The 24,199-nt window shown below is 39.2% G+C and overlaps 1 protein-coding gene across 1 annotated transcript; it reads left to right on the forward strand.

Moving 5' to 3' along the window:
• Window positions 1-2,507: 2,507 nt before the first annotated feature.
• Window positions 2,508-5,005, forward strand: LOC119476529 (potassium voltage-gated channel subfamily F member 1-like). The gene has a single exon (XM_037749879.1). The coding sequence runs from the start codon at window positions 2,757-2,759 to the stop codon at window positions 4,284-4,286; it is 1,530 nt and encodes a 509-aa protein (XP_037605807.1). The 5' UTR covers window positions 2,508-2,756; the 3' UTR covers window positions 4,287-5,005.
• The last annotated feature ends 19,194 nt before the right edge of the window (window positions 5,006-24,199 follow it).

The raw sequence follows: 24,199 nt of genomic DNA on the forward strand, positions 1-24,199 counted from the left end.
AGTAGTATAGTACAGCATCATATCCTATAATCTGATCATTTAATAAGTAACTAGTAACTGTAAGTGTCAAGTAAAATGTAGTGCAGTAAAAAGTACAACATTTACATCTCAGATGTAGTGAAGTAGAAGGAGAGAGTATAGCAGTAGCAATGGAACTGCTAAAGTAAAGTACAAGTATGTCAAAATTGTACTTAAGTACAGTCCTTGAGCAAATGTTACATTCCATCACTGTAGTTTATAAACTCATCTTAGTCTGCAAAGTAACCAGCAGTCGAATAACTGCAGTGGAGTAAAATGCATTTTATTAACCTCTGAAATGTAGTAGAGTAGAAACTGGTAGCCCATACAATGGAAACACTCATGTAAAGTACCTCAAACTTGTACTTTTACATGAAAATGTATTTAATATCAAGCTGCCACTGATAACTTTTATAGATACAGCAAAATGTACAATACATGTCCTTAGATAATGTGAACAAAAATTTAATTTCTCAAGTAAATAAAGTCCTTGTAATACAAAATGATGTATTTAAATCCAATAATGAAAGCCTACATGATGTTCTTCCATTATAATATTGTAAGAACATGAAAACACTACTGTATAATGGCACTTGACCAAAAGTTTGACTTGACTCCAAGACTGCATTGCAGGTTTTACTTATCATAACACTGGACTTTATTGTACAGTACATTGATTTTTATGAAATTACTTATTAATGGATTCCTATCCTCAATGGTTTGCACCATTGTTGCAAGCAGAAAAAAAAAAAAAATATATATATATATATAAAAAAAAAATGCTGCTGCTGTAGTGTGAAGATTGTGTCACTAGGTGGAGACAAACAACAAGGCAAAGTACTGTAGAGATGCTGTCTGTCTGTCAATCAATCATTTAGTGGAGCTGCTGCAGAACTGATCAGTTAAATCTGATTCTGCAGATTTATATTTGAAAGTAAAACCTCAGAAAACACAATAAATTCCAGTAATGCTCCAAACTGATGGCACAAAATAGGAGCATCACTAGCACTTGGCATCACTAAAGAGCCATATAATGTAGGTTTAACATCTATAGAGCCTATATTATCTCCCAAATTAAGTGTTAATTACTTAGTCTAAGTCTTCTCCTCTGGGTTATTTGGTGATAATGCATTCAAAATGGATGATGGATAATGCGTCTAGGGGCATGCAAACAAGATTATTCTAGGCTATTGTTGTAAAAAAAAAATGATGATTTAGGTTTTTCTAGTGTGCTGCCTGTTGATCGATTACCTTTTAACTACTTGTTGTTCCTCTGCCATGAAAAGCCAGCAGGAGCTCGTGTTCCTGATTTCCCTATTTGCTACTTCACAATTCATGACATGCAGTGGAGATTTATGATGTGCTGCTGAGCTGCACTGCGCTGCGTAAAGAGAACCACACAGAGCCAGAGAGAGACAGGAACACATGGAGATGGCCTCAAAAATAAAAGCATGGGGCTGGGCTACATTAATATTATTGTTAATGAAAACATCTGATTTACAGGGCTTATATATAATATGTTTCATTTGATTTTGCTACATTTGTTTAATCTTATTGTTTAACTCCTTTTAGTTACTTTGAGTGATACATCTTGATACTTGGGCAGTATTTTAATATTTTTTTGCCAATATGACTGAATGAGCCTAGATATAATTTATTTCATTGACATTAATTTATTATGATATTAAATCATTATTTGAGTCATTTGAGTGATACATATGCCTATTGCTTTTATATATATATATATATATATATATTATATATTATTATTATTATTATTATTATTATAAATGTAGGCTATATGTGTAATTATATTATTACACATATAGCCTACATTTATAATAATTATAATTGAGATATATTATATTATATTGAGATATATATTATATATATATATATATATATGTGTAATTATATATATAATAATAATAAAGTATTATTACACATAAAGCCTACATTTATAATAATAATAATAATAATAATGATGATGATAATAATAATAATAATAATAATAATAACAATAATAATAATAATAATATAATAATAATAATAATAATAATAATAATAATGATAATGATAATAATAATAATAATAATAACAATAATAATAATAATAATAATAATGATAATGATAATAATAATAATAATAATAATATAATAATAATAATAATAATAATAATAATGATGATAATAATAATGATAATAATAATAATAATAATAACAATAATAATAATATAATAATAATAATAATAATAATAATAATAATAATAATAATAATAATGATAATAATAATAATGATGATAATAATAATGATGATAATAATAATAATATAATAATAATAATAATAATAATAATAATAATAATAATAATAATAATGATAATGATAATAATAATGTGTTTGGTGGTGTAGCAACAAAAAAACTGGTCAGTAAAGGATTTTATTTGAAAGTTATCACCGGAAGTCTTGTGGTTTGTGTCTAACTTGACATTACGCGCACTTCAATACCAACTTTGTGAGGAGCGCACAGGCGTATTTACTGTTCACTGTTCACTGCTCCAAACACGTCTTCTGTGTTGAGCTGAGAACACTGAGCAAACACATGCATTTTTTATAACTAAAACACAACATTTTGAGGATTTTTGGATGTTTTTACGCACAGCAGCCAGGGCTTTCTTTGTGACTTGTGTTTCACTTTAACAGAATTGTTTTCTTGTGTTGGACTTGTTGACAACATCATAATGTGGAGGACTCGGTACGCGGACTGCAGCGGCTCTGAAACCAGTGAAGACACGGAGATAGTTGTGAACATCGGAGGAGTGAAACAGGTGTTATATGGAGACGTGTTGAACAGATACCCGGACACTCTTTTGGCACAACTGGTGGACTGTTCCCTCAAGTCTCCTGAGGAAATATCCTCATTATGTGACGACTACGACCCTGACACAGGAGAATTTTACTTCGACAGAGACCCAGAAGCATTTAAATGCATAATCGAGCTGTATTATTATGGAGAGATCCACATGAAACGAGGCATCTGTCCAATCTGTTTCATGAAGGAGATGGACTTCTGGAAAATCGACTCTGATTTCCTAGACGACTGTTGCAAATACCACCTGAAGGAAGTGGAGGATGAACTGGCTGAGATTGCAGAGAAAGTGAAAACCATCCTGGTGGACCGAGAAGGAGGAGACCCGTCCGCATCTGGATGGCAGCGCATCCAGATGTACATCTGGAGGCTGATGGAGAAGCCGGAGTCCTCGCTGCCTGCGCGTGTCATCGCTATAGCTTCTTTCATCTTCATCCTCGTGTCTTCCGTGGTGATGTGCGTGGGGACACTACCAGACCTGCAGGTGGAGGACTCGGAAGGTAATCTCACAGAAAACCCAACTTTAGAGGTCATCGACACAATCTGCATCGGATGGTTCACTATTGAATACATCCTGCGTTTCATCTCCTCTCCAAATAAAGTCAAATTCCTCCTCGCGTTCATGAACATAATCGACTTCATGGCCATCATGCCTTTCTTCGTGGTGCTCATTCTGACACAATTTGGCACAGGTGTGATGGAGCTGGCTAATGTGCAGCAGGCGGTGCAGGCTTTACGCATAATGCGCATTGCGCGCATTTTCAAGCTGGCGCGTCATTCCGCCGGACTCCAGACGCTCACATCTGCACTGAAGAGCAGCTTCAAAGAGCTCGGCTTGCTCCTCATGTACATGGGCGTGGGGGTGTTTTTGTTTTCCGCACTGGGCTACACTATGGAGCAGAGTCACCCGGAGACTTTGTTCACCAGCATCCCACAGTCCTTCTGGTGGGCTGTGATCACCATGACCACGGTGGGCTATGGAGATGTGTATCCAAAGACCACTTTAGGTCGGTGTAATGCGGCCCTCAGCTTTCTGTGCGGAGTGATCGCCATCGCTCTGCCCATACACCCCATCATCAACAATTTTGTTTTGTTCTACAACAAGCAACAGGTGTTGGAGACCGCTGCCAAGCATGAGATCGAGCTGATGGCGCTGCGAGATGGAGAGGTGGAGGAGGAGGAGGAGGCTGCACCTGGTGCGCATAAACATGTTTGCTACATGCGCTCCTGTCACAGCGACACACACATCCCTTTACTGAAGGATCCCAGAGGAGCTGCTGTAGGGATCCAGACTCCCAGCATGGACACGAGCTTTGAGAGCACAGCAGAGGCCACTGAATATTTCATCTCAGAAAACACTGAAGGCATCTGGAAAGATAAAACAACAAAAACATCAAATTAATTGTTGACTTATTCAAACTTAAAGGGACTATTTGTAACTTTCAGAAATGCTTGTTAACAGCGACACCTGTGGCCGTTAAGTCAACTAAAGTCAGCATTGGGCTCGCGCGTGCTCGCTCTAAATAGACATGAACGAGCATCGCTCAAAACAGTGAGGCGACACACGTCAGCTAAAACCACTATATCACTCTATATTTCCCACTGCTTGGCAGTAAAGTTTGGCTGACCAGACGAAGGTCTCTCCATGAATCACTGCTAATACTAGTGTTGGCTTTTCCTGCCTCAGCCTCCGGGGCTGAAGCAGGAAGAGAAACATTATCGCCATTGCGCTGCCCATACACCCCATCATCAACAATTTAGTTTTGTTCTACAACAAGCAACAGGTGTTGGAGACCGCTGCCAAGCATGAGATTGAACTGATGACGCTGCGCTCCGGAGATGATGGAGAGCTGGAGGAGGCTGCATCCGGCGCGCATAAAAAACATGTTTGTAGCGCAGCTGGGGTCTGTAACAACGCCATGAGCTCCTGTCACAGCGACACAGTATACATGCCTTTACTGAAGGATTACAGAGGAGCTTCTGCAGAGATCCAGACTCCCAGCATGGACACGAGCTTTGAGAGCACAGCAGAGGCCACTGAGTATTTCATCTCAGAAAACACTGGAGGCATCTGGAAAGATAAAACAACAAAAACATCAAATTAATTGTTGACTTATTCAAACTTAAAGGGACTATTTGTAACTTTCAGAAATGCTTGTTAACAGCGACACCTGTGGCCGTTAAGTCAACTAAAGTCAGCGTTGGGCTCGCGCTTGCTCGCTCTAAATAGACATGAACGAGCATCGCTCAAAACAGTGAGGCGACACACGTCAGCTAAAACCACTATATCACTATATATTTCCCACTGCTTGGCAGTAAAGTTTGGCTGACCTGACGAAGGTCTCTCCGTGAATCACTGCTAATACTAGTGTTGGCTTTTCCTGCCTCAGCCTCCGGGGCTGAAGCAGGAAGAGAAACATTATCGCCATTGCGCTGCCCATACACCCCATCATCAACAATTTAGTTTTGTTCTACAACAAGCAACAGGTGTTGGAGACCGCTGCCAAGCATGAGATTGAACTGATGACGCTGCGCTCCGGAGATGATGGAGAGCTGGAGGAGGCTGCATCCGGCGCGCATAAAAAACATGTTTGTAGCGCAGCTGGGGTCTGTGACAACGCCATGAGCTCCTGTCACAGCGACACAGTATACATGCCTTTACTGAAGGATTACAGAGGAGCTTCTGCAGAGATCCAGACTCCCAGCATGGACACGAGCTTTGAGAGCACAGCAGAGGCCACTGAGTATTTCATCTCATAAAAACACTGAAGACATCTGAAAAGATAAAACAACAAAAACATCAAATTCATTGTTGACTTATTCAAACTTAAAGGGACTATTTGTAACTTTCAGAAATGCTTGTTAACAGCGACACCTGTGGCCGTTAAGTCAACTAAAGTTAGCGTTGAGTTTGCGCTTGTGCTCGCTCTGCATAGACATGAACGAACATCGCTCAAAACAGTGAGGCGACACACGTCAGCTAAAACCACAATATCACTCTATATTTCACCTGCTTGGCAGTAATGTTAGCTGACCAGACGAAGGTCTCTCCATGAATCAATGCTGATACTAGTGTTAGCTTTTCCTGCTTCAGCCTCCGGAGGCTGAAGCAGGAAAAGAAACGTTATCATCTCCCGACAGCGCCCGCAGGGAAGACACCGACACCCGGTCGGAGACGATTACGTTTCTCGCTGCAGAGCCTCGTCACTTCACAAGACACGGGAAACCTCTGTTGGTCTGGAGGAGCTGCAGCAGTTATTTCTGCACAAACATCCCACTGTACATTCACTAGATATTCTCAGAGCTAAACTAACTCTTCTGCAGTGTGTAGTGTGCGCGCATGCACGTGTAGAGGTGGAGCGAGAACGAGCGCGGTGTGTGAGTGAAGGCAAGCAGGCAGAGGAGCAGAGACTCCGGCCACACGCGAGCGCGCATATGCGAGCGCGCATATGCGAGCGCGCATATGCGAGCATGGGATCCCGACCCGGTAGATTTATACGTGTAAAAAGTTACAAACAGTCCCTTTAACCATTCAGGGTTAATGACTGGAGATTGTAAATAGCCAAAGGGACGGTGTTCAGTAATGCTCTCCAAGGACCGTTAATGCATTGGAGGAATCGCGCCTATTAAAGGGACACAATGTGTGTGAGATATTGACTTGATGAGCTGTGCCTTTTGGCGCAGTGACTCCCTGTAGGGCTTCTGTTTGAACAGCCAGTAGGCTCCTTATATAACGACCCCCATCCCCAATCCTCACACTCATACTGTAGACTGCACTGTAGCTTATTCCTCCTCTGTACAGATATATATCACAATGAATGTGTTTGTTTTTTTTTTACAATAAAGATTGGTAGCTCCGCCAGGAGATAAGAGAAATATAGTCAAGGGTGTACGGGTATGAAAACTGAAGGAAAACTGCTGGTGTTTAATAGTGATGGAGACTTATAATGCCATACATTTCAATGAGGTGACTTTAAAGACATTAAAGATACACTAGAGACTATAAGTGATGGGTATGGTAGAGAATATAAAAGCAACATATTGCACATCAGGGCAGTTTATTTCTCTTTCTGCTGGTGACCTTCGGTGTAATTTCTGTATGATTGTGTGGTCATATATCAGATATAAAACCCATCTCCTGTGCAGGAATGGTAAAGGCAGCGAGGCAGCAGCTCCAGATAGGATCGTGTAATCAACACCGGGGACTTCAGAAGCTTCCTTGGCTGCAGGACACGCTCCTTTTAAAGTGGGCTTAAATGTTGCAGCAGCCGTCACCACTCTGCTCCTCCCCGGAGGTCCAGCTGAATAACTTGACCACCAAATTGTGGGCGAAGGGGAAAGGAGCAACACTGCCAGTGGTTGAATTATTAAACTTCAAAATTCACAGTGCAGGCCAGCTAACCTGAAAGTCTGAGTGGGAAAGAAGGATTTCTGATGGGAATATAAATAAAAAATATCAATAATGGGGACTTTCTTTTCATTAATTCATCCTGTGTTATCAGGGCAGCAGGTTATTGAATATCAATAGGCAGTGTCTGCCTGTAAAATGTGTCTTAATACATTTACCGCTCTTATTTTGATGAAAGGACGATGTGTTTTCACACTGTGTCCTATGTTTTAAAAGTGCACTCTGAATTGGCATAATGGGCACTACTTTATTTAAAGGTTAAAGTTTCACAGTTTGAAAGGTCTCAACTCCTACACCATTAGTCTGAGTGACATGAAGCCGGCTGCACAAATAGAACAATCTTTAGAAATACAATAGTTGGCACAGTAGGAGAGCTGTAATTAAAATTGGACTTATTTAATTCAAATGTCTCACATGTCAGTGCCTGGAGGGATGATTTATGTCAAGATTGTGTTTCTGTGCTCAGTCTTATTTTGTGATATTTTATGAAATGAGCATAATGTCACGTGCATGTGGTTCACCCACCCAAAATGGGGCATATGAAGAAGAAGAAGATGAGGGTATTGATAGCAGCAGGTAGCCTGGAGGGTTGGGTGGTTGATGTATGCTGTATGTAATAATAAATGCAGGCTACATATTCAGATTTAACCAAAGTGTTCCTTAATCTTTTCCCTCACCGTAGCCAAACCAAACAGCAATGGTTACCAACCTTTTTTAAAATCTGATTATCCTCCACAGCCCAACTCAACTTCCCCTCAAGTTCAGGCTCAGCAGCCCCCCTTCGATTTCATTGGACAGCATGTGTACAAGCATGTCGGTAGCCAATCAGCTGCTTGGACTGGTTAAGTGGTTTATTGGCTCGTTTAGTTTAGTTTGATCTGCTGGTTCACTGCAGTGAGTTCGATGCACATGTTCTGGGATAAAGGTTGTCTTGCTGGTTGTACAGGAGGTTATGTGCGTCAATCAATATGTAAGTATGCTTTATATTCTGTGCCTTCATTGTACATGTAGGATTAGTAAGTGTTTTAATGTGTGTAATTTGACATAAGTTGTGTGAGCCTAATTCAACACCTTACCATAAAAGAATAGAGGTTGCTAATTGAATTTGTATTGTGTAATTTTATAAAAGTAGACTATTTTTTGGGGGTTTCTGTTTTGGTTGGTTTGGTCAAGTTTGCATGCTACTACCACTTGGAGTGGTTTATAAACGGCTGAAATAGTGTGTAGGATCCGGTGACATCTAGTGGTGAGGGTGCAGAGTGCAATCGAAGGAAACTTCTCCCATGTGCCAATCGTGTAGGAGAACTTTAGTAGTCTATGTGAAAAAGTGCAAATGTGAAAATGGCTCTATCTAGAGCCTGTGTTGGGTTTGTGCATTCTGGGCAATTCTTATTTTCAGGTGATTAAAGAAAAGGTGATTAAAGAAAAGAACTAAAGAAAACATACTTATTAATGCTATATTCCATTTCTGCTGATCCCCCTAACTGTTACACGATGTTCCTTTAAAAGTAATACTTTTAGCGAAGCAATTTCAAACAGTTTTAAGCTAAAACTGTTGAGACTTCTTGCTTGCTACCTAGTTTTCATGCACTCGGAATCGCTGATATGCAACTGTAAAACTAGGCTACCCTCAGGGGTAGAAGTACCCCTGTTTGCGAATCACCGTGAAGAGTAAAAGTTGTCTAAACTTAAATGTTCTCTATATCCAGAGATTTAATATAGCAGCAAACAACTATTGTCTATGTAAAGATATAGAGGAGTAATGTCTACCTGAGCAGAGAGTGAAGTCACTCTCCCTCTGTGTGTGTTGTAATCTGAGCTTCTCCGTGCTTTGTTGATATTGCCGGGCCGACTGCACGTGCCTTTTTAGTGCATGTGAGCGTGCCCCACTGGCTAGCTCACGGCCGCCGCTCTGCACTGCTCTCATACGGCGGTTACAGCTGATAACACCATCCCGACTGACGGCGCCGTTGCAGAAGTGTAGCACCCACCCTCCGGTTCCCCCCCAGGTTAACACTGTTAGCTCTGTCAGCAATGTTGATATTGTTTTCACTGTTAGCACCGTTAATCTTCACAATATTCTATGTTGTGCTTGAAAATGCAGATTTTATGTTGGTTTAGGTTCTGGATGTTAAAAAAAAACGTCACTGTTTGACCTGATTAATTTTGAAAGTCAAAGTAAAATTTGAAGTACTGTGATTACCTGCATCAGCAGTCACATTTTAATGGGATGAAGATGAGCGATACATCTTACTGCCACACTGACAGAGTCATCAATCACTGGAACAAGATGTCAGTTTGTTTTATTAGTGAGAGGGCACTGATTCAGTATTAGATACCTGCTCAGTGTTGTTTTCCACTGAGCTCCAGTCTGAGTTACGCAGCGTGAGAGAAAGATCACGGAGGAGGTCAGGCAGGACTCTGCAGGCTGTCCACCCACACATGTCCTATACAGGACTCTGCTATCTCTGCCGGCCAGCAGCAGATTCGCGCATGTCAAAGCCCGGGAGAAAGGCTTTTGTATGCGCTGACAGGTGGGGCTGGAATGTCAAAGGCGTGCATTGTGTAACGGAACAATGTTCCTCCAGCAGATGCACATGCAAATACACATGTGACTTCAGGTTCAAATTTAGATTTACAAGCACACACTGGCGTATACAAACATCCCTCCCTTCTCTCCAACGCCTACCCACAAAGTCCACAAAAATAATTGCACACACATCACCCATATATACCCGCAGCCATATGAGATCTACTCTGCAGTGACCTGCTGTGATCTGCTGGCTAATCACCAATTTGTACACCCACATGTTGGTCATCTGTGGCATTCAGTGGGGGTTTAAGATGAGATGTATTCTGAGCATTTACGCAAAATTGTGCTCATTATCCCTTTGTAAAAAATAGTCACAATTATTGTGAGAATTGTGGTTGGTTGCTCATAGTCGTTATATCCTGAGACAGGGTTTTTGAGTGGAAATGTATATACTTTTTTGAACAATGCCTTTAAATAAAAAGATGTCTGATACACGTGTAGTTGCTACACAGTGATTTTCAAAGTGGGGTCCATAGCACTCTGCCAGGGGGTCCGTGAAAAGTTTTCAGATTCATTAATTTAAATTATCCAACACAGTCTCAAGGCAGTTCCTGAAATAGTCACACAATTTAATCTATCTGATTCGTGTACATAGACATGAATTTCCCTTTTTTTATGACGCTCAGCACGACTTTCAGCAATGTATTTTTCCTTGCTTTGCTTTTTCCTACGAATGTCCAGCAACACGTGACGCACGTGTCAATTTCTGTTCCAGTCTTTTCAAAATAAAAATACTTAGTTAGGTTTAGGAAAAGATTGTGATTTGGGTTCAAATAATTTTGTAAGTGCCATAACTTAAGTAAGGAGGTTACGTGACAAATAAATCAACTTTGAATTCTGGTTTCACACGGGACACAAACACCGGTCTCCTGGGCAAATGTCCTACATTTTTTGACCCACCCATCCACCTCAACCTCTTCATTACATGGCGTTCGCCAGTCTTTATACATCCAGGTTACAGATTGATTTTGTGCTGATCATCACGTCTATGTACAGAAATCAATACATTAAATTTCGTGACCATTTCAAGTACTGCTATGCGACAGGGCTGAATTATCATGATATAATTATTTTTGTACTATTTTATTTTTTACTATTTATTTTTTACTATTTATTTTTTACTATTTATTTTTACTATTTATTTTTAAAAGGCTTCATGGTCCAACGAATAACATTTTCATTTTTAAACCTATTATAGTTTATAGATTATGTTATAATCTAACAAATCCATAACCCTTAGAATCTGCAAATATTTTTAATACATTTCTAATATCTTTCTAATACATTTCTCTTGTATTGTTCTATCACATAAAGAAGAATAAAAGTGTAAAAAACGGGCTATACGTCAAATTATTGCAAGGCGGTGAATCTCAAAGTGGGGTCCGTGGAAAGTTTCAGATACATTCATTTAAATTATCATCATATAGTTTTTATAATAATAATAATACATATTACAAAAGGCTTCTTATGCCAACAAATACTATATTTGTTTTTAAGTTTACAGTATAATAGTTCATATATTACTGTACATTCTACTCTGCAAATATGTTTAATACATTTTAGAATATCTTTCTAATACATTTCTCTTGTATTGTCCTTTCACATAACTAAGACTATAGAAGTGTAAAAAATAGGCTACATCAAATTGTTCCAAGTGACATATATGAGGGGATATATTCAGTATATTCTTATAGGGGACCATGATTGAATAAGGATTGAGAACCTCTGCTCTAAACAGACTAAAAGGATCACAATCTGTGGAGGTGTGTGTTTGAGGAAAGTTCTTCAATTCTCTATTTTATTTATTTTAATGATGTTTACATTATCTTGCTTTTATTCCACTGCCAAGATGCAGTGAAGGTGGAGAAGAATAATTAACAAGTCAAAGTCTATGTTTGTTTCAATATCACACTTTAATATTTCATTAAATCTAGTGTCTTGGATCGTGCTTGTAGGATGCTGTAAATAAACACGGTATGACATTCTGCCTGAGCCCTCAGACACTTTGTACAATATACCAGTAGATGTACTCAGAAATATGGGTGCCATCAGAAGTGTTTTAGGTTAATCAAAGTAAATCCTGAAACTCCAGTGTCCCACCCAGCTGACTCCGATTGTTTCCCGGTGACGTATACTATCATATTGGTGTTAAATTACACCCAACCATTTGTTGACGACAGCACGAACACACAGAGACCCTGCTCGCCTCTCCATCGACCTTTCGGACGGGGATCTTCTTCTACTCACGTCTAAAAATAGAGAAATCCTTTTAGGTGCTGTAACAAATGGCACGGACAAATGGAAGTTCAATACAAACTCAAGCTAATCATGTTGTGCGTGCATGTCTCTGTTGTTTAATGAATGTGTTAAAAGGTGGCTGTAATAGTAAAAGAGATGCATTTCGGTCACAGAATTTGGTATTAGTATCGAGCAAAGTTGTAGACGACATATCAGACATAGTGGAAATGTCAAAGGTTAAGACATCAGACTCCAAGTATGTTACAAATAAGAGAAAAGAAAAGAAAGAGAAGAAACTAAAATGCATACCTGAGGCGTTCAAACACATCACGAATAAGATATTGCTCTCAAGACTACACTAAAAGCAGATAATGTCTCCCCTCAAATGGTACAAATGGGATATTTTAATGGATTTATACCTCGCAGAAGATGGTCAAACACATTCATTTGAATAAGAATGTGTGTGCATAATGTTATAGCTTAACAGCCCTCCCCTCCGAGCACTATCTCTGTCTGAGAGGTATTTCCAGCTGCAGGAGAAGGAAAAGGTAATTTCCCTGATGTCAGATTCGGTAGAACAGGAGAAACACGTTTCGGGAGCAAATGAGTTTCATTTTTAAAAAAAACAGTGATGTGTAAATCGCTGCGTAGGTGCACTATGGAGCACTTTTGATTCAGCCAGAGAGCAGCATGAAATTGCAGGACAATAATTACATAGATTAAATATAACCTTCACAAAATAGCAGAAAAGGATGGTGCACTGCACTCAACCCGTCTGAAAGAATCATTTCCATATCTTCTTTTTCTACAAACCTTATCACTTCTTTTTTATCTTGCAGTGTTCACTTGCAAAATCTTCACATCTGCACTCTCAAATTCATGCAGAATGTAATACATTTCATTTGAAAAGTCAACCTAAACACTGACCTCTAGCAGTGAGGATGGAGTGCAGCCTTGTGCTGCTGTTTGCTGGTACATTATCCTGCCTGGACTCATAAAGAAAGGAAAGGAAAATGTAACTGCAAATGCAAAAAGAGGAAAGTGATTTGTCTGTAAAAAGAGTTCTCACTGTTGAGCTGGTTTCTAATAGAGACGTGGTCTGATGCAAAGCTTTTGCTCTTGCAGAGAGTCAGACGAGGGTTTGCAAACACCAAGACAGCTGCAGGAGAATACTGAGATAGTTATTGGTGTGCTGATACTGTGTGTGTGTGTGTGTGTGTGTGAATCCACTACTAATGGATTACAGTTTATTTCCTTTTATCTTTTCTTTGGATTAAAACAAAGTAGTATGTGCAAAATTTGTGATAGATGTTCCCAAGGTACGGTCTCAGTAGACATAATAATCCTCCATAATATATCCGCTTGCAGAAAAACCTTCAGCTGAGAAGATTACAGAAGAAACAGAAAGTTCAACGCTGCCTTTAGTCTCAGTGTGAGCTCAGCATCTCCAGATTCAGCAGGTAAGTTATAGCCTCATTTTTCAGGTTGTTATCTGAGGGAGTTTTTTTTACGGGGTCTTTTATGTGAAACATAACCGGGTGGCTCCGGGCCATCGCAGTTTTTATGCCGAGCCTCAAGGAGGTGATGCGGCCTTAACTCACTAAAACATCTGTGGTGGCTCCTGCTTAATTCCCTTCCTGCCCTCTACCAGCCCTCTGCTGCTCCAAGTCAAGATGTATCTGTGTGTAAAGGCTCGGGGGAAAGTTAGCCCACATCAGATCCTCTCTTCTGGAAAATACCTGTCTGACTATATTTATGTGTTATACAGTATAAAACCAAGGAGAGCAACAAAACTGTGTATTAACTCATTATATTGGTTTAATCTATGCTCTCATTATATTTAATTGGTTTTGTTAGTTATTGTTTCAGGAGTCTAATATGGAGGCATTAGGTATTGATTATTCTGCCCTGCACAGTGGGTCTGTTATCTTACACTGAATTAAAGGGGATTTAATGTGGCTGTTACGACAGTGATCAACAGAAAAAGACTCTTTAACGTGAAAACAGTGTTCTTTTGTCTTCATGGTGGAGATTTTGCCGACTCAACACAAGTTGGATCTTCCAGATACTGATGTATTTATACTCAGTTGACAATTTACTAGGTACACACAGCTAAAACTACAATTGACCTGCAATAAGTTAAATAAATAGATTAAATGTTATAATGTTCATGCTTATAACTTAACTTTGACTTAACTTACCTAATTCAATTATGGTGTCATATATCGTCAGTCCTTCACTAACAGGAACTGACTAAAATTCAAACTCAGTAGTTGGTGGTTAAGACTTAATAGCAGAATACAGTTGTGGTATAAGTAATCACAGATCGTAAGCATGACCTGTGCAGCTATCATTTCATATACCAACCCGTTATCATGCCAAAGCGTGTAATAAACCCGACTGTCCAACGCAGGAGGATAGCGTGTCATGAAGGTGCAGTACCAGCAGGGGGCAACAAAACTACCCACTTAGGTTTAGACAACAAAACCACTTCGTTAGGTTTAGGAAAAACGTCATGGTTGGCCTCAAAATAAGTACGTAAACTAAGTACAATACGCATGGAAACAACATCACATCAGTACGGAAAACACATCACAAACGTAACTTAGAAAACACAAAACACCGGTCTCCTGGTTGAAAGTCCTGTAGCTCTGAACGTCGCATACTTACGCAGATGCATTTACATTGCAGTCAGTACAGACTACATGGTGAACAAATGACACGCCAACAGCAAGATCAACGTTCTTATTGCATGCTTTTGTCGTGCGCATTATCGTATCATTCATACACCTTTTTGTGCTACCGGGCTGCAGTATTGAAGTGAAAATCTCACAAGTAGTCACCTCTCACTGCCAAAAAAGTCAGTTGCCATTGAAGCATTAAAGTAATGTTTGACATTTTGAAAAATACACTTTCTTGTCAAGAGTTCGATGAGAAGATGTATCACTCTCTGTATGTCTGTATGGTATACACTGTATTTGTTAATCTCATACACAGAAAACATTAAAATGTAAAAATAAAAACGTGGCTAGGCTGCTAAACTAAGCTAATCCCCTCCTTAATCCAGCTTTGTACTTGATATAAAGACCCTAGAGTTTTATTGATCTTCCGATTTAACTCAAACTTTTTTAAATATTCCTTTGAAATTGAAAGTTAAATTCAAAAACTATTGATTCAGCTGGTGGTGAAAGTCACTAGTATTTCCCTCAGGCTTTTGTTTGAACCAACTTCACTCAAGGCAGGAAAAACAATGTGAAATCCCTTCTTTACATTCCTGTTAGTCTCTCAGTCCCCCCAGTGTAAAGTGAAGACTCATTTGGTAAACATGAATATGTAAATTAAAAGTCAGAATCCTGATGTATTTATTCATGTTGTTACCCTGTAATGTATCACGTTGTGTTGTCTGAATTGTTTTGTGTTGCGCTGCTTCATAATTTACTTTCTGTGCTGACTGCTTTGATCTGGCCTTGCCTGTCTGATATAACACTCTTCACAGGTCTGCCAAGCTCAATCTCCACATGAACTTGGGCTTTGAGCGCTGCGTCCACTGACGGCTTCAAATAAACTTGCTCACAGCCAGAGCTCGTTAAAGCCGCCTCAATTTATTTAAAAATCAATCCATTCGTTTGCATGTTTTTTTTAGCAAATGAATTTAATTAGAAGGTTATAAATAACAGGACATAAAAAATAAATAAACGGCTCTCCTGTGCACCACTGCCTGCATAATAATAACGAGCTACAACTGGGCCTGCTTTAATGTCTGCTGCAAGTTGTTATTTCTTTCGTCTCAGTCACTTAGTTCGTGCCCTTCGCTGATGGCCCCCACTTCAAAAACGGCTTACAAAGGGCAAATTTCACTGCATCAGCCATGTTATAGTGGCCCTGTGTCGCGTCCTGTGATAGATGTATGGACATCTAATTAAGGAAATTGGCCTGGAGAGACCAAAGCCGTAGAGATTGATCTGACCTGCTTGCCGATACACTTGCCACTGCTGATTATCTCATCCAGAGACAATGATGTTTTATGGAGTGGAACATCCTGGTCCCGTATGGCTTTTGCTACGATGATTACAATTCATTTAGGTCTGCGGGTCATGAAAATGATATTTAGCGAGGGTGCCATCAGACTTACTTTATAGCTCCTCTGGGACGGGAGATTTATCTCTGTCACAGGATGACTCTAACATGCATTTTTCCATACGTCAGATTGTGACAGCTTTCCATTATGGTAATGCGGCCTCGGGTCTCTGCCTCTGGCGAACGTGACACTCCCAAAGTGAGGTTTCAGTCAAAAATGCAGCATCAATCTTATGAAACATGCAACAGCCAAACCCAGAAGATTGATTGCTGGCTTGAAAGTAAAACTCTCTTTTGAGTCATCAGCACTATATCGAGGCTTTTGCTTTCAAAACAGTATTATCATATTCTTGGTACTTTATTGTGGTCCTTGGTATTTATATAAAAGTATTGCGTGTGTTGTTTCAATTGCCCCCATATGATGTTACAATCGCCCCTGCACGAGGGGGCAGATGTAACATTTGACTTATCAATCAATATTGTGGCTCTATAACATTCCTTGTAAAAACATTTGATGACCGGAAACAACTGTTACCTATACATAAAAATGTTTGGTAACACTTCATTTTACAGGTCCGGCATTTTCATGGTAATTATGTGATAATTAGCAAGTAACTTATTTGAAATGTCTTTGGAATTACTGCCAAATTACTCCAATATTTACCTCAAGATTTATCAAAAATTAATTTATTATGAACATTGTTTGATAATTAATTCAATTAAATTCAAATGGCTTTATTGGCATGAAGTAGATAATTATATTCCGCGATTCCCAATAGCTGGTAATCTATTTAATACATTTCCAGGAAAAGAATACAAAGTTAATTGATATCTTTTATTTCTATGTCTGCTGATAAATAGATAATAATTAGTAAAATAACTTATTTGAAATTTCTTAAAAAACTCCCTGAATCATTATATTGCCTATGCCTCATGCTATTTTGAGCATAAACACTGTTTATAATCTTTATGCTAAGCTAGGCTAATTGGCTCCTGGCTCCAGCTACGTAATTAACGCATAGATATTCCTGAATAATTGATTACTAAAACAGAGACCTTTGCATGAATCAATAAGTTATTAAATGAATACCTTCATCTCGGCCGGCCCTCACTAACAGTTGGCCTGACCCCCCCTCTCTGTCCTCACCAGTGACACTTGATCTCACTCGGTAGTCGTGACCTTGTTTTCACATGCTGTGAACAAGCTTCAATGGCTGCGGGCGACCACTCCGACAACAGGTGAAAGGTCTGTTATAGGCACACTGCACAGAGCCCCTCAGGACACACGGAGCCACACGATAATCCGTCTGAGCTCAGTGTGAAAGGACGTCAGTGAGCCGACATGACAACTTATTGCAAAAGGATATCATCGAGGAGATTTAGACGTCAACCGGTGATGAAATATCTCGTCCTTGTCTTTTTGTGCTCCAAGGTAATTAAACTCCCTCGGCCCCCGTTTGTCCACAGCGTGGGTCACCGTGGGTGATTACAGATGGCCGGCAGCGTGGAGATCAATCTGCCATCCCTGGAAAGAAAAATTACAGAATGAGTCACAAAAGGAATAGAAAGATTTTTTCTCCTCTCCCAGCAGTATCAGATCAAAGCTGCAGGCGTCGCACACAGTGGATCGCTGCAGTGGAATATTTACATAGTAATTAAGGAGAGTGGAGGTGTACAGTCGGATGAGAATGGGGGGAGGAGTAGAAGATATGTCAGTAGTTCTTTTTAAGGAGCATGTCAATGGGAGATCAGAGATGTTGTGTTTCCTGAGGGCGGGCTAATGACACAGATGGGGGTCCAGAACTTCAAGAAATAATCACAGTCTTCCTCTTACAAATGAAAAGGTCAAGAACAATAAAATAGAAATAGAAAGCTTTATTGTCGTTGTATTAAATACAACGAGATTCACAGTTGCCACTTCTGGTCAGTGCTTTAAAAACAAATACTTGACAAGACGAGGCAGATAAAACATATAACAGGTAAAACACACATAGTTATAAAGTAAATAAAATAGGTAAAGTAGATGTAATAAATAAAGTTGATCATCAATCATTTTCTTTCTTTTTTTAAAGCAAATATGCAAAACAAACCCTCGGTCCAGCTTGTCAAATGTGAATATTTGTTGCTTTTATTTGTCATAAAAATTATAAAATTTATATTTTAGCAGGGAATCCTTCTGGAGCACAGAGAGATTGAATATCACAAGATCTTCTGCCTATAGAGAGGAAATAATGCTTTCAGAATCAAACATACATCCAGCTATACGAATGATCATATTAACATTAAAAAATGTTCATAGTGTGTGAGAAAAGAATCGTTTGTATTATACCGTCTTGTTCAAGTCAACACACTCAGCACTGCTCCTACAGCCTAAGCTGGTATGACCAGTGGCTTATAGTAACTAACGTTAGCAAACTTTAGATATTGTATCATAAAGATCAGTTCACTGACTTTACATGACTCTTTTATACTTGCTGTAGAAATACTGTTACATGTAAAAGTCCTGTATTCAACATTTTACTGCACTAAATGTACAAAAGTATTAACATCAAAATAGTATACTCAGAATACCAAAAGTAAAACTGCTCATTATGCAGAATGGTCCATTTCAGAATCATATATATTATATTACTGGATTATAATTATTGATGTATTAATATGTACATCACTTTAATGTTGCAGCTGGTAAATGTGTGACTTATTTAAATTACTTTACATACTGGTGGCTTGTGAATTCTCCCCCCCCCCGGTAATTAATAAAGTCTTATCTTAACCTCTAATAATAGCCTGCATCATAATTTATTTATTGATAATATTTTGTATTATTAATCTGTATCTGCAAAGTAGCTAGTGAAGAAAAAAAATGTAGTGGAGTAAAAAGTACAATATTTCCCACTGAAATGTGGAGTGGAAGTATAGCAGAAAGTGGAAATACTCAAGTAAAGTACCAGTACCTCAAAATTGTACTTTAATACAGTACTTGAGTAAATGTACTTTTTTCCATTTCTTTCACCATTGCCCCAGCCTTTATTTTGAAAATGTAAAAAAAAAAAGGTCTGCACACTGTAGCCAGGGCTGTCTCTTTCTTTCTTTCTTTCTTTCTCAAATTTAAATTCAAATTAAAATAAGCTTTATTGGGATGAATGTTCAGGTTACATTATTGCCAAAGCGAAATTACATATTAAGGAATAATTACAAAATAATCACAATCACAATATACCAAATACATTTTAAATATACATTCTTTTACTGATGTAGTTAATCAGAAACATGTTCGGAGCTTGTAGCACCTCTTATTGTAATGTATGGCAACATCCAACATATTTTGCAGCTAATATTACACATTGATTTTTCTCCCCACATAAGTACGGTACTTTCTGAGGATCGGGGAGATGGATGAACTCAGGATAAATGTTATTTATTTTTTCAAAGACAACATCTCTCACATCCTTCTATTTTTCACAGCACAGTAAGAAGTGAGATTCTGTCTCCACCTCTCTTGTATAACAACGTGAACACAGCCTGGTCTCCCTCGGTAGTCTGTTCTGCCTGTGACGGCCTGTTTCTATGGCCAGGCTGTGTCCACTCTTTCTTTCTCTCTCTCTCTCTCTATCTATCTATCTATCTATCTATCTATCTATCTATCTATCTATTTATCTATTTTAGAGGCGACCGCCTATACGGCCTACACCTTAAGGCGGCCCTGACTGAAGCTCCTTTAAGTGCAATTTATTAGCACATCCTCACGTAGTGACGACTTTATTTTGGAGAGACAAATTGCTGTATGATACTGCTAGAGATACAGTAAGTGACAAAATATATATTTTGTAATTTGAGTGAAAGGACCTTTTAAACAGAGACTTGTGCGTCCTCCTTTTTTGTGGTTACTCATGCTCTCATCAACAGTTTTATCAGGTTTTTTTCCAGCCTTAAGCAAAAAAACAAGTTGCATCTGGCTGAGAAAAACAGAGCAACATCCAAAAACTGATGCTTCATCTCTCCTAACATGCGTCATCACTGCTGTTTTGTTAACATTGTGTTGTTGTCATCTTGATATTTTTGGTTGATACTTCACACTTTCTCCCACCTCTGCCTGCGTTTTCATCTGATTTGGGTGGATAAACAGCTGTTATATTTCTTCGAAGGTTAATGTGTTGCTGTCTGCATGTGTGGGAATATTGAGGGAGCCTCCATCAAACCTTTATTCCCACTATAAAGCACGCTCGATTTGTGGCAGGGTGTTAAACACGGCGTCCATCTAGGAAGAGCCTCCTAATAGCCCCATTTCCCTGGAGAGCGTGGCCATTTACAACGACCAATCATACAGTCGGGAAAGTGGCCTCAGCTCTCGTCGCAAATAATGAGTTAATGCACGAAAGCAACAGCACATTTTTTCCCCCCATGTTCATGTTGTCAGGGAGAGCGATGATTTATGAGCAGAACAGGATGAATAAAATGAACGCAGGATTATGATAAACGAAGATGCGGAGGTTAATGCGCGAGATCGTGCACTCGCCACCTTCAGCCACTTGTGGGGAAATTGATTAAGCGCGCTGTGAGCCGCAATGCATGCTGGTCCTGAACATGCACAGGTTTTGAGGCATAAACAAACTACTGTCAATCCGGAGTGAAAAGCGTGGGGAGGTAGATAAAAGGGCTCAGTGGGAGTGTTTTACTGTTGTTAAGTGCTTGCATGGTAATGGCCTGACTCTTGGTAATGGTGTGACTCTTCTCACCCAGCTTCAGGTATGCTTTTAATGAGTCTACCAACCTCTTTTCTTATTCCAGCCTGAGCTCAAACACGCATAACGTAGTAGGTGACTTGTGAAATATCAAAGTTGAAGGTGCACCGCTTGCTGTGAACAGATGTGTCCATTAATGGATGTGTAGAGTAGAAACTTTGTCTTGGGCATTTCTTTCTTCGTGATTAATTTTACTTCAGCTCACAATCTTTGCTTCAACCTTTAGTGACACTTATTCAAAAACGGAGGCAGTTATGTAGGATGGATGACTCATTTTCAGTAGTGGAAGATATATTCAGATCCTTAAGCCAAAGTAGCAACACAACAATATACAAACACTATTACAAGTTTTACATTTAAAGCTGAAGTAGGCAAGTTGGAGCAAAGTGATTAAAAAAACGATCACTATATCGTGACAGTAGTGTATGAGACAGGTAATCTGGAAAAAATCATGTTCCTCTGTGTCCTCCGTTTCTGAATAACATCTGCAAGATTTCACAGACCGGAGGAAAACAACCAATCAGAGCCGAGCTGGAGTCTGCCGTCTCTGAGCAGCTGTCAATCACTCGCAAACTCCGACCAAACGGTCAAATTAGGCAGAGCTGATCAAATATGAATCAATATTCTGTTACTGTAATGCCTATTTCACGCCTCAAATGTTTTCAGAAACATCTTGTAGTGTACTGTTTAGCTGTAAAATGAGAACGTTTTTGACTCTGCAGCCATGTTGAGATCAGTTGAGGAAATACCAAGCACCGCCCACCAGCTGGAGCAAACTTTCTCATTTTACAGCGAAACAGTACACTACAAGATGTTTCTGAAAACATTTGAGTCACAGTAACAGAATATTGATTCATGTTTGATCAGCGCTGCCTAGTTTGACCGTTTGATCGGAGTTCGTAATTGATTGACAGCTGCCTCCTTGAATGAACAGCCAATAGGAAGGCTCTCTCTCTACGAAATGACCTGTGATTGGCCAAAGTCTCCCGTCACGGGCTAGAGTTTTTAAAGCCTGAAAACAGAGCCATGAGGAGGTGCAGACGTCTCTCTCAGAACACTTGAATTACAATATGCTGAAAGGTTATTATGAATGTTTTTGCCCAATGATGCCAAAAATATTCTGCTTACTGAGGTTTAAATTTTAAGTTTGACATTTTGGGATGTCATTTGTTATTCTCTTTCTGGCGTGCTGTCATTTTTCCCTAATTTGTTTGGCTGAATGTCCCAGTTCTCCTCAGTTGATTGGAGGTTATTCAGATCACCTGTTGCTCAGGGTGTGAGGACTGACTCCTATAATTAAGAATTGAGAGCAGCTTGGTGTATTTCCCCTCTTGGCCAATCAGGGTGAGACGACGCCCTTTCTTTAGGGCTTAAGAGAGGTGGAGAAACAAACACTCAGGGCACTCTGATCCTTACGCAACATCATGCAGACCTCATTTTAGCATATTCATCCAGAAATGCTGACTGAGACTTCTTTGCTGTCTTACCTTTTCTGATTGGGGGTTTTGAGCAGTCTGAAACCTAGTTTGAGATAACAACTCTGTCTCCCACAAAATCCCATACAACTAAACTGTGTAACCAAAATACGTTTTGAGGGAAACGTGTTTTCTCCATGATTACGGTCACAGTTGTAAACAGTTTTAAGCACATGATTAACGCTGTTAACTGAAACAAGACGAAATGAAAATGCAACAAATGCTCCCTCTTGGAAACATTATTAACCCATCACCATGTCAACTACCATTTTTATGCTGATGATACACAGTTGTACATCTCTGTCTCGTCAAATGCACTGCATGCTCTCATTGCCGGTCTTACCAAATGACGTATGAATGACAGTAATTTGTAAGTCATTTCGCTTGCAATAACAACACATTTGTTGCTTATGGTGTGTCATGTGTACGCCAGGTAGTCTGACTGTTGATACAATTTAATTTTTTAACTAAACCAACCAAGTTGTTTTGTTTTAATTTCAAAGTAATTTTAAGACCATGACCATGAAGTTTTTTTTTTTTACTAAACCAACCAAGTAGTTTTGTTGTCTTCAGGACTTTGCTTCATTTGGGCAAGTTTTAATTGTTATTTCATATCAGCTAATATCAGCCATGTGTCTTGCTGTCTGGAGACAAAGACAATATAAATATATATCCGAGAAGATGGCGACAGCGGAAACAGCTGATCAGTTAATTGAGTTAAATGTTTGCTACGTCAGAATTTATTCGGCAAGGCGTTTCCCTATCTCATTTAGCGCATCAACTCTTTTTCGACAAAGGCAAAACACCTCAAGCAAGCATAAAAATTGCGCAATTTTGGAAGTTTTATCAGATTTAGCTGTTTCCATACAACATTTTCTAATGCAATACTTCAAAAAGGCATAAAATAATGTGAATTGAAACACTAATGAGAATGATGATTTGTTTTTCTTTTTTTGGGAAATTGTGTTAGAATTAAACTGCTGTGTGAAGGAAATATGTAAAACACCTATGATGTGGTGTTTATTATATTCTCTGGTACTTTATGTCATTTCCCTTTTTTCCCCAATCTGTTTGGCTGAATGTCACCATTCCCCAGAGTTGATTGGAGGTTATTCAGATCACCTGTTGCTCAGGGTGTGGGGAATGACTCCTAATTAAGAATTGAGAGCAGCTTGGTGCATTTCCCCCAACAGAGTGAGACGACGCCCTTTAGATGGCACACTCACGACACTCTAATCCGTCCTTGACGTAATGCAAACCTCATTTCAGCAGATATAAGCCAGAAACTCTGGTGTTTAGGCCCTTTTGAGACTTCTTCGGCTGTTTTAACTTTTCTGATTGAGGGTGATTTTGAGCATTCTGAAACTTAGTTTGAGTGAATACTGAAGAACACCTTTCCACTCGGTTACCTGCATGAGTGCAGACTTTAGTGCTATTTATGCAAGAGTTTGTGCTTGCCTAGTGATAACTTAGCTCCCGTAGGTGCTCTTTGAAACCCCCTTTATACACTTTTTGTTTTATTATTGAAGAGGCATTTTATTAAAATTGAAGAGGCAGTTTTCATTGTGAAGGCACTTGAGAGATTTGTTTCTCCAAGTAAATTTCTGTATTATGTGGTTGGGAGCTGGTTCTCGGCTGAGATCTGGGGAATCCGTACCGCCACATAATTGGCGACCACGAAGGGACAAATCACACAAAGCATACTCTAGCAAGTAAATAGATTTAGGGTTGTGCTCCATCTTTTGATGTCTGTTTAGCAATGGTGTGGATGGTATTTTATCT

This window comes from Sebastes umbrosus, chromosome 18 (genome assembly GCF_015220745.1).
Source record: "Sebastes umbrosus isolate fSebUmb1 chromosome 18, fSebUmb1.pri, whole genome shotgun sequence".
Classification (NCBI taxonomy): Eukaryota; Metazoa; Chordata; class Actinopteri; order Perciformes; family Sebastidae; genus Sebastes; species Sebastes umbrosus.